The sequence below is a fragment of the Dendrobates tinctorius genome, unplaced genomic scaffold (genome assembly GCF_039654945.1).
Source record: "Dendrobates tinctorius isolate UK_male_01 unplaced genomic scaffold, ASM3965494v1 ptg000186l, whole genome shotgun sequence".
NCBI classification, from domain to species: domain Eukaryota; kingdom Metazoa; phylum Chordata; class Amphibia; order Anura; family Dendrobatidae; genus Dendrobates; species Dendrobates tinctorius.
The window spans coordinates 4,312,501-4,324,639 of NW_027361853.1; the positions used below are offsets into that span (position 1 = coordinate 4,312,501).

Sequence of the window (12,139 nt, forward strand, 5' to 3'; positions counted from 1 at the left end):
GGCGGTCCTTACTACCTGGAATGATAATGCCTTGGCAGCTCTCTTTCGGAAGGGTTTGTCAGAAGCCGTAAAAGATACTATGGTGGGATTTCCTGTTCCCTCTGGTCTTGACGATTCTATGTCATTAGCCATTCAGGTTGATCGGCGTTTACGTGAACGCAGGACTGCACGAAAGGTGTTGCCACCTGTTGAACAAGTGTCTGAACCTATGCAATGTGATAGAGTTTTGTCCAGGGAGCAACGTCAGGAGTTCAGAAGGCGTAATAAGGTGTGTTTTTTTTTTTTTGTGGAGATGCCTCGCATATTATTTCTGTCTGTCCTAAACGAGAGAAACGTTTTGCACACACGTTTTCTGTGGGTGGTGTTCAACCTAAGTTTCTTCTGGCAATTACTCTGATCTGCTCCCTGTCCACATTTTCCGCCAAGGCTTTTGTGGATTCGGGAGCAGCCCTGAACCTAATGGACTTGGATTTTGCTAAACGTTGTGGATTTCCGATGACACCTCTGCGGACGCCTATCCCTTTGAGGGGGATTGATGCTACTCCTTTGGCGAAAAATAAATCTCAGTTTTGGACCCAGGTGGTAATGCGGGTCGCCCCAGACCATCAAGAAAATTGCATATTTTTGGTGTTGCATAATTTGCATGATACCATTGTTCTGGGGTTTTCCTGGTTGCAAATTCATAATCCAGTTTTGGATTGGAAATCTGTGTCTGTGGTGAGTTGGGGTTATCGGTGTGCCCTTAGTGAGTCTCCGTTTTTTTCCACCTCTCCTCAGTCGCATGATATTCCTGACTATTTGGCGGACTCTTATGATGTATTTAGTGAGAATGAGTCTACGTCTTTGCCTCCTCATAGGAGTTATGACTGTGCAATTGAACTGAGCCCGGGGTGTAAATTTCCCAAGGGTCGGCTCTTCGATTTACTGTATCTGTTCCCGAGCACGAGGCTATGCGATCCTATATTAAGGAGGCGTTGGAGAAGAGTCATATTAGACCATCCTCTTCACCCTTAGGTGCCGTTTTTTTTTTCGTGGCCAAAAAGGATGGTTCATTAAGGCCTTGTATTGATTATCGTGCCCTCAACAAAATTACTATTAAATATCCGTATCCGTTACCCCTGATTTCGGATCTGTTCTCCTGAGTTAAAGGTGCTTGCTGGTTTACCAAGCTTGACCTCAGGGGGGCGTATAATCTTATCCGCATTAAGCATGGGGATGAATGGAAGACGGCGTTTAATACTCCGGAGGGACATTTTGAGTACCTGGTGATGCCTTTTGGGCTCACTAATGCCCCTTCTGTCTTCCTTCTGTCTTCATGAACGACATTTTCCGAGACTTTGTGGATAAATTTTTGATTATCTATCTGGATGATATTTTGATCTTCTCCAAGGATTGGGATTCTCATGTGGAACATGTTCGGACTGTGTTCCGGATCTTGAGGGAGAATTCCCTGTATGTCAAAGGATCGAAATGCCTTTTTGGGGTACAGAGGATTTCATTTTTGGGATTTATTTTGTCTCCGTCAACTATTGAAATGGACCCGGCCAAGGTACAGGCCATTTATGATTGGGTTCAGCCCACTTCTTTGAAGGCCCTCCAGAAGTTTTTGGGTTTTGCTAATTTTTATCGGAAATTTATAGCAAAATTTTCTAGTTTTGCCAAGCCACTGACTGATCTGACTAAGAAGGGTGCTGATGTGCTGAATTGGTCTCCGGAGGCTGTTTCTTCCTTTTAGGAGCTGAAGCGAAGATTCACTTCTGCCCCGATTTTGCGGCAACCTGATGTCTCACTCCCGTTCCAGGTAGAGGTGGACGCTTCTGAGATTGGTGCAGGAGCTGTTTTGTCCCAAAAGGATCTTGTAACATCTAAAATGAATCCCTGTGCTTTCTTTTCCCGAAAGTTCTCTCCATCTGAACGTAACTATGATGTGGGGAATCGGGAACTGTTAGCCATGAAATAGGCATTTGAGGAGTGGAGACATTGGTTGGAGGGAGCTAAACATCAAGTCGTGGTTCTCACTGACCACAAGAATTTGATTTACCTGGAGTCGGCCAAACGCTTGAACCCTAGACAGGCTAGGTGGGCCTTGTTTTTTACACGTTTTGATTTTGTGGTCTCTTTCCTTCCTGGCACTAAGAATGTCAAGGCAGACGCCCTCTCTAGGAGCTTCTTTGCTGATTCTCCTGTGGTGACCAAGCCTGCTACCATCTTAGGCGAAGGGGTAGTTCTTTCTGCCATCTCGCCCGATTTGAGACGTGCTCTGGAAGAGTTCCAGGAGGACAAACCTGAGCATTGTCCCAGTTGAAAGTTGTATGTTCCTGACCAGTGGAAGAAGAGTGATATCTGAAGTTCATTGCTCTGCATTGGCTGGTCATCCAGGTATTTTTGGTACTAGAGATCTGGTGAATCGGTCTTTTTGGTGGGCCGCCTTGTCTCGTGATGTCAGGAATTTTGTGCAGTCCTGTGGGACTTGCTCCCGGTCTAAACCTTGTTCTCGCTCTAGTGGGTTGTTGATGCCTTTGCCGGTCCCCAGGAGGCCATGGACCCATATTTCAATGGATTTCATCTCTGATATGCCTGTTTCTCAGAGAATGACTGTTATTTGGGTGATTTGTGATAGGTTCTCTAAGATGGTTCATCTTGTACCACTCCCTAAGTTGCCATCTTCCTCTTGAGTTGGTGCCCCTGTTTTTGCAACAGGTGGTTCGCTTGCACGGGATTCCTGAGAACATTGTATCTGACAGAGGAGTTCAGTTTGTGTCTAGATTTTGGAGGACTTTCTGTTCCAAGCTGGGAATTCAGTTGTCCTTCTCCTCTGCTTTTCACCCTCAGACCAATGGGCAGACGGAGAGAACAAACCAGACCTTGGAGTCGTATTTGAGATGTTTTATTTCCGCTGATCAGGATGATTGGGTTTCATTTTTGCCCTTGGCCGAATTTGCTTTAAATAATAGAGCTAGTTCTGCCACTTTGATGTCACCTTTTTTTTGTAACTTTGGGTTTCATCCTCGATTTTCTTCAGGGCAGGTGGAGCCTTCTGCCTGCCCAGGTGTTGACACTGTGGTGGAGAGAATGCACCAGATCTGGGACCAAGTGGTGGATAAGTTCTCTCTCTCCCAGGAAAAGGCCCAGCGGTTTTCCAACCGACATAGGACCATTGGTCCCCAGTTTAAGGTTGGTGATATGGTTTGGTTATCATCAAAAAATATCGCTATGAAGGTGGCTTCTCCTAAGTTTAAGCCTAGATTTTGTTGGACCTTACAAGATTTTGGAGATTATTAATCCGGTCTCTTTTCGTTTGGCTCTTCCTGTCACATTTTAAAATTCATAATGTGTTTCGTAAGTCCTTGTTGAAGAGGTTTGTTGAACCAGTTGTTCCTGGGGTGGCACCTCCGGACCCTGTATTAGTTGAAGGTAACATTGAATATGAGGTAGAGAAGATACTGGATTCCCGCCTGGCTAGACGGAGACTCCAGTATTTGGTTAAGTGGAAGGGTTATGGTCAGGAGGATAATTCCTGGGTCTCTGCCTCTGATATTCATGCCAAAAGATTGGTGCGTGCCTTTCATCGGGCTCACCCTGATCGCCCTGGTGGCGTGGATGAGGGTTCGGTGACCCCTCCTCAAGGGGGAGGTACTGTTGTGAGTTCATTTTCCCCTTCACCATTGAGGTCTGATGAACTCCCTCTTCTGGTGAAGGAAGGTAGTGAGGCTGATTACAAAGCACCTGAGCAGAATGATGATGACTGGGTGACTGGAATTGCTGACTGGATATAAGGCAGCCGACGCCCTTCTGCCTTGCGGGTGATTTCTCTGAGGGATTTTGGGAGACCAGTCTGATTCCTGCTCCTCAAAAACTAAGTTCTCTGCTCTGCTTTTTGCATTTGTGTTTTGGTTTGGTTTTGCCTTGTTTTTCTGGATTTCTGCCTTCCCCTGCTGGGTGAGCTGAATTCCTTTTTGCTCTGTCTTCAGAAAATACCTGAGTACTGATATAGTCTTTTTGAAACCTAGCGTCTTCAGGGCTTTTTTCCCTATCAGTCTGTGGGCTCTTGTTTTGAGAGGGTTTTGGAGGATTACAGACAGCAGCTTTTCTATCCTGTCCTATTTAGTTAGCTTGGGCCCCATAGTTTGCTCAGCCTATCTTTCTATCTGTGTGAGTGTTTTTTCATCTTGCTTCACCGTCATTATATGTTGGGGGCTGCCTTTTGCTTTGGGGTCTGCTCTGGGGCAGTTTAGATTTCCCTTTCTGTCTTTAGGCTATGTAGTTCTCCGGCTGTGATCGAGGGGTCTAGGGCACCGTAGGAACCCCCCACGGCTACTGCTAGTTGTTGTTAGGTTCAGGGGTCTGCAATCCGATAGCTGCCAACTTCTCTGGTTTTCTGGACTTAGCTGGTATTTCGGTTTTTGCCTCCTACGGTGACTCATTCATAACAGGATGCCCAATAATTGTCTGCCTAAGGCTAGTTTCACACTTGCGTTCCTTGGAGCTGCAGAGGGATGCGTACGTCCTCCATGAAGCTCCACCCACGGCGCACATCCTCCGGTCAGCTCCTCCTCCGTCGGGGTGCGGCTGCATGCGGCCTGCGTACCATTTCTTTAGCATTGGGTACGCATGCCGTGCACAGGTATGCGTTTGCCGCCGCATGCATCGTTTTGACGGTGCGGCGTCCATTGCCAAACGCAACGTGTTGCATTTTGGTGCGCTCACCGCACCGTCAAAATGACGCATGCGGTGGCAAACTCACACCTGTACACGGCCTGCGTACCCAATGCTAAAGATAGGGTACGCAGGCAGCCGCATGCTAACGGAGGAGGAGCTGACTGGAGGAGGTGCAGCTGTGGGCAGAGCTTCACGGAGGACGTACGCATTCCTCCGCAGCTCCAAGGAACGCAAGTGTGAAATGCCTTACTTGGAGAGCCATTTGGCTCATGCTGCAGGGACTGATTGCTTGTTGGGGTTTTTAGAAGTAGACAAACCTAAAGTCTCTGGATTATTACCCTTACTCCGATTGGCAAGGTCAGTCTGGAGACAACTTATACAAGTGGTTTGCTTTGTTGACGTTATAGCTGAAATGCCATTATGGAATAATTCCTATTTCCCGATGCTAGTAAATCACCCGTCCACTCAATTCTGGATTTCATATAATGTTTCCTCGATTAACAATTTATATGATCACAGTGTCCTAATGTCCTTTGAGCAAATGCAAATTAAACACGGTGTCCCGAGGTCCCAATTTTTTCGATACCTACAGCTTAGATCAGCAATTCAATCACACTTACGTAACAGAAATAACCCAAGCAATATCGTCCTTTCCTTTGATAGGGATTCTCAAATCACAAGGCCCCCAGGGTCTTATTTCTACCTTATATACTTACTGTATATGTTGTCCGCAGGCTCTGATTCTGCTTTATCGTCAGCAAGGGAGAGGTGGATGTCTCTAGTTCCAGATATCCAAAATGAAGATTGGGAGGAGATACTCAAATGTATCTATAATAATAAATGCCCTAAGCAGCTTCCGGTTGTAACAACTTCCATCCAGTTGTAACCGGTGACATCACCGCACACCTCTTTCCATGTTAACCCTCAACACACCACTCCTCAACACACCACTCCTCAACACACCACTCCTCAACACACCACTCCTCAACACACCACTCCTCAACACACCACTCCTCAACACACCACTCCTCAACACACCACTCCTCAACACACCACTCCTCATCTCACACACACTCCTCATCACACACACTCCTCATCACACACACTCCTCATCACACACACTCCTCATCACACACACTCCTCATCACACACACTCCTCATCACACACACTCCTCATCACACACACTCCTCATCACACACACTCCTCATCACACACACTCCTCATCACACACACTCCTCATCACACACACTCCTCATCACACACACTCCTCAACACACACACTCCTCAACACACACACTCCTCAACACACACACTCCTCTCACCTTTCACCATCTCCACTCACGTCCACTCACTCTTTCACTCCACATACGACCCCTTCTCTCACTCCGTCTCTCATACTCACGCCGTCATCGCCGCTGATCCACGATCCCCGACATCTTCCGCCGGCGCCATCCTGGAGCCAGACGTCCTCCACGCCGGCGACATGTTCTCGCCATCTTGAATATCGTGAAATCCCGTGATACTCAAGATGGCGTCGCCGCAAGAGCATGTCGCCAGCGTTGATGCCGTCGGGATCCAAAATGGCGTCGGCGAAATCTCGCAAGATTTTGCCGACGCCATTTTGGATCCCGACGGCATCTCCACGCCGGCGACATGTTCTTGCGGCGACGCCATTTTCGATCGGCGAAATCCCGCGATACTCAAGATGGCGTCGCCGCAAGAACATGTCGCCGGCGAGGCCGACGTCGGGATCCAAAATGGCGTCGGCAAAATCTAACGAGATTTCGCCGACGCCATTTTGGATCCCGACGGCATCCACGCTGGCGATATGCTCTTGCGGCGACGCCATCATGAGTATCGCGGGATTTCACGATACTCAAGATGGCGTCACCGCAAGAACATGTCGCCGGCGTGGAAGGACGTCTGGATCCAGGATGGCGCCGGCGGAAGAAGATGTCGGGGATCGTGGAGCAGCGGCGATGACGACGTGAGTATGAGAGACGGAGTGAGAGAAGGGGTCGTATGTGGAGTGAAGGAGTGAGTGGACGTGAGTGGAGATGGTGAAAGGTGAGAGGAGTGTGTGTTGAGGAGTGTGTGTGTGTTGAGGGTTAACATGGCAAGAGGTGTGATGCTATCGCATCCTACCGATGCGATAGCATTGGGCCATAATCTAATATATATATATATATAGTGCACCAGTCATATCTGACCCCACTACTGCTATTTAGGATGAGATGGTCCTAATCCTCAGAATGTTTAAGATGTGATACAATGGATGCGGATTTTATCCATATGGTGTGGGGATGCCCAACTATTCTATCTTTTTGGAGCAAGGTGACCTCGTTGTTAACCTCCCTCATAGGTACTCCTGTTCCTCTCACTCCATTGGTATGTCTGTTTGGTGTGCTGGAGGAAGAGATATGGGGCCACCACGTCAGAATTTTCCTGTGGGAGACACGTTTTTTAGCCAGGAAAATATTGGCCTTACGCTGGATGGGTAATCAACATCCTTCTCTTAGAGCTTGGATTGAACTAGTAGATTCAATTGTACCTTACGAGCGGACACTGTACCAGAATAGGGGTTGCTTGGGGAAGTTTAATAAATTTTGGGATGTACGGAATACATCTTGTCTTACTATAACAACGTGTAGATAGTGGTTTGTTATTAGCATAATAGCTGTAGTGAATAACATATTGACTTATACTTTCAAGGTTTATAATGTAAATTATGGAGGGTGTTTTGGAAGCACGGTAGGAGTAATAGTTTTTAGTATTATGTTAGATATGTTGGTTGTAATTTATCTTTCTGGGTTATGCATAGCCAAACATTTGTATAGATGAATAGCGGGTTCTTGTAACTATTCCTAAATTATCCATAGGCCTCACAAGAGAGTGAGGACCTGTGAAATTGAGATCTGTACAAATAACTCAATATGCAGACTTGTTGGTTTTCTCCCTTTACAGATATTATGAAGATCGTGTATACATTGCATTGGTTATTTACAAAATGTGTACATCTGTTTGTTGTTGTTTAATAAATGAATTTAACAAAAAAAAAATTCATAAATTTTTGAGGTTGAAGGTCTATTGTGCCAAATTTAGCCAAGCTGCAAATACCGCACCCAAGCAGTCATTCAGTTGTAAAATATGTTCATGCAGGGGGACATTGTGTAAGTGTCACATAAACACGTTTTTGCTTTGTAAATATAACTTCTGAATTGCCTTCTTATAGGGGGAGATGACCGCCGTGTGTTGCTGTGGCACATGGAAAAAGCCATCCAATCCAAAGCGAAGCCCATTCAGCTTAAAGGGGAGCATCATTCAAACATATTTTGCTTGGCGTTCAATAGCTGCAATACTAAGGTGTTCTCCGGAGGTAAGATCTTAAAGTGGTTTTCTCTGGGATAATTATTTTTTAGATAATGTTTCTGAGGGGTCTAGTTTCCAAAATGTGGAAACTGTGGGCAGTTTCCACTGTTTCGGCACATCAGTGGCTCTCCAAACACAACATGGCATCTGCTAATTATTCTTCCCTTCCAAGCCCTGCTGTGCACCCAAACAGTAGTTTTCTTCCACATATTGGGTATTGACGTATTGTATGGTGCAATTTCTCCTGTTACCCTTATGAAAATGCAAAACTTGGGTCTAAAAAAAAACATTTTTGTGGGAAAAATGTAATTTTTTTTTTTTTTTAGATTTTCACGTTATAACACCTTGTTCGAGTTCGCTCATTACTAGTTATCAACAAACTTTCAATCTTTGCTTCAATGTCGTGTGAATTTTGCCTAAGAGATGAAAAGTAGATCTGGAAAGAAGGCAACTCCAGGTTGCAATCGTTTTTTGTTTTATTAAATTAGACCTTTTTTATTGCAGCTTTCTTATTAAAGTCAGACAATAAAATAAGTTTAACAGTACACCCTGCAGAAACAAGCTCAAAAAGAATGCAATTTTTAATTTTACTGTGTGAATCACAATTTACGTTAACTGCAGCACCAGACACGAACAGGTGTGGTGCTGTTTCTCAGAGAAATCAGCCATATATATTTATATTATAGGCCCCTTAGCATCTATAATATGATCTCAATGGCCTAATGTAAGTGAATGTGTGGTCGTCACACCCATGTGAGCTTGTTGGACATCCTTTGCCAAAACCAGGGTCCAATTCCACATGTGGAATTGGACTTACTTTTGCACCTTTTATCAACCTACACCCTTCTGGAAGGTTTAATGTGTCTGAATTTGCGCTTGTTTGATGTCAGCATCCCATTTATTGCAAAAAATTTTCTCCCCTATTCTTGTCAAAACCATATTTTTGTTGGACCTTTGTATACAAGAGCACAGTCATGGTAGAATAGAAAAGTGCTTGACACTAATTTGAAAATGGTTTTCTACCAAATGTGACTATGCATTGTGCATTACTAATGTTCTCTGGCATCAGCCAATCCCAAACTCTTCGATCCAGCTGCCAGATAGTGCCACAACTCTTCACTTCGGAGAACATGCTTCCTCTGCTCCAGGGTTAGGTGTTGGTGTAGTGAAAATATGCTATAATAATTCTGATTTTATTAGCAGACACTTGAAAAAGTTTCACTTGCTTTGCAGGAAATGATGAGCAGGTGATCCTCCATGATGTGGAGAGGTAGGTGTGCTTCACATATGACAACCATTGTGAATGTGTGTACCAGAATAAAAATTGTTTTTGCAATATTTATCTACTTTTTAGTGGTGAAACACTGGATGTATTCACTCATGAAGAGGCGGTGTACGGACTGTCGGTCAGTCCAGTGAATGACAATGTGTTTGCCAGTTCATCAGATGATGGAAGAGTGTTAATATGGGACATCAGGGAGTCTCAACAAGGCGGTAAGGAACATTATTTGTATTATTCTCTGCAAACTCCACTTTTACCTATTAGCTTACTTTAGTCTCCGTTCACAATGGCACTTGTCATCATTGTTAACTTCTGAGATGGCATAGCCACAGGTAAGTCGATATCTGTAGAGGACTTTATGACAAAACACCCCATTTAATGCAACTAAGAGTCAAAAAGTGTTTAACTGTGCATTTTCCCTTTTTGACCCCATCTACATTTTCCTTCTTTAATTCGAGAGGCAATGTTTCCTAAAGGTGGCAAAGAAACACCTTTTAGCTGTCTGGTGCTTTCTAAAAACTCCAGCCGTGTGCTAGAAAGCAACAGCCCTCAGCGTATCGCTTGTAACACCCATTTCGTAGTCTCTGGGGGCTTCAGCAGCTCATTTTTAAGAAAACGTCAACGACTTTTAAAGGGTATAGCTCACCAATTTACCGTACATGGGTTTTCCAGGATTGTAATATTGATGAACTCTGCCTAATATAGGTCATTAACATAAGATCGATTTTGGCCAACTTCTGGCACCCACACCGATATGCTAATTTAAAGGGGTCGTCCAACCTTAGTGAAATCTTCAGCAAGCGGTTGTCATGTGAGCGCAAGTGTGTTATTCATTGTTATGTGCCTGCTAGAGTCTCAGTCGCGTCTCCAAGTGCTCTATATAATTGCGGATTAAGTTCATCACACAGATTAAAATCCAATAATCTCTGATGTAAATCCCTTAAATTATAGAAGAGACAGAGGCGTTTTGCTGACGCGTTTCGAGTCACTCCGACTCTTAATTTTAGATGAACCCTATCGCTATATGCATTACTCTCCATCCGGTTTCAGCAAGCTGCTACACTTGCCAATGATTTTACAAGGGGCAGACAATAAACTTTGAAGGTCTTGGTGCACCAAAATAGGCACAGCTTCATACATTTTGTAAAAGCTTTGAATGTAACTGCAATTCTAACAGGAAATATAAGTTTACTGTATGGGGATGGACTCTGCCTTTTGAATTAACAATTACTTTATTTTTGAACCCCCTACAAAAGTATGACACGCTTGACGTTTTTCAGTCACTTTAACCCTTAGTGGTTGTAGCTTATAATTGATGGGTTTATACTTTTGACTGTGAGGGCTGTTGCATGTAAGATTGTGCCTTAAGCTGGCTGCTGGCTTTTTCGGAAACACTTGTGCTGCTGTGGGTCTCTGGGAGGTTACCACAGCGTACCCTGCTGTGGAATCTCATCCCACTGCTGCCATTAAGCGTGGAGACATGTGAGTGCTCCCGTCCGCTGGGCCGAGACCACATGGACTAGAGCTCATCCCACTGAAAGCTCACTCTCCTTTCCCATGGGCAGAATAGCACCCAGACAACACAGGGTGAGTATAATACAGCGTTACAATCCTTTATTAAACCACCAAACAGACAATAACTTATAGAATAGTCCAGGCAAATACCCAAGATGGTGCAAATTACAGAGTCGCACCCTTCCGCTGGCTCGCCGGGATTAGAGCAGCTGCGACTTCGGGGCTTCCAGGGCTTACTACCCCCACAAGTGGCATCCGCTTTTGGCGGGCACCCACAGAGAGGAGGTAACGAGAAGCTTAGGAAGCTGACGGTCCATTGAGGTACATGGCCAGGTGACCTGATGGTTCCAACCTGGTTTCTCCAAAAGTCTTTGAGGGTTCAGTGATGGTCAAAGGAGCAGCTCTGTATTCCTTCAGTTGGAGCCATGATGCCATGGCTACGGTCATGTAGAGTCTCTCTCTTTATGGAGTCATGGTGTCCTGGCTGTTGTTCTGTCAAGTCACGATGGAATCAGATGCAGATCCCCCTTTTATAGTTCACACTTTTATTCAGGCATTTTTATACAGGATTGGAGGAAGGTAGCAGGAGCTCATCTCACAATGTTCAAGGGTTCATAGTTTATCCTCCAATGTTTGCAAGTCAACAAACTGAATGGCCTGCTACAAAGGGTAATCACATATTAGCAAACATCGATTGTTCAATGACCCTGCATCCCTGTCCTCCAAAGATAGCAGACCGTAACCTGTAGGAGACAATATAAGAGGCAAACAGCAGCCATTCAATAATTTACAAACATCAGTTGACGAGTCAACGTTCAGACTCTTACGAACAATAGTCTGTGTTTCTTGACCAACCAAAAAAATATATAAATTCATTAGTCAACGTTCAGATAATAGCCAATGTCTCCTGGCCCACTGAAAATTGACGTCTGACATAATTAAGCATAAATGTTGTGTCGTCACACCTGCCTATGGCATTACGTGCAAGATTGCATTACTCAGTTCTCTACCTGACGCCGGTGATGGAATTACCGGACCACTCTCGGCTTTGTACGTACAAACTTATATTAAAATTAGAGATAGCAAAGTACTGTTGCTGACCCCCAGGTAGTCCAAGGGGATATGTCAAAAGTAAAAGAAAAGTCAAAGATGCTATAGGATTTTTACAGGATGAAAATGATGAAATGGTAAGACAGGATGTTGAGAAGCCCGAACTTTTAAATTCCTATTTTGCATCTGTTTTCTCTCAGAAAGGAAATGTAACATCAACTGTTCTTCACTGTCCTATTAAGGGAATAGAAGAATCCAGGATA

General features: G+C 44.7%; 1 protein-coding gene across 1 annotated transcript in view; it reads left to right on the forward strand.

Annotated features, from left to right (window-relative positions):
• DCAF5 (DDB1 and CUL4 associated factor 5) overlaps positions 1 to 12,139 on the forward strand; it is a 79,822-nt gene that overhangs the window by 19,984 nt on the left and 47,699 nt on the right. Inside the window, exons 2-4 of the mRNA XM_073552167.1 lie at positions 7,893 to 8,036; positions 9,263 to 9,299; positions 9,384 to 9,523. Of these exons, the coding sequence (XP_073408268.1) occupies positions 7,893 to 8,036; positions 9,263 to 9,299; positions 9,384 to 9,523 (321 nt within the window). The remainder of the gene's footprint in view (positions 1 to 7,892; positions 8,037 to 9,262; positions 9,300 to 9,383; positions 9,524 to 12,139) is intronic.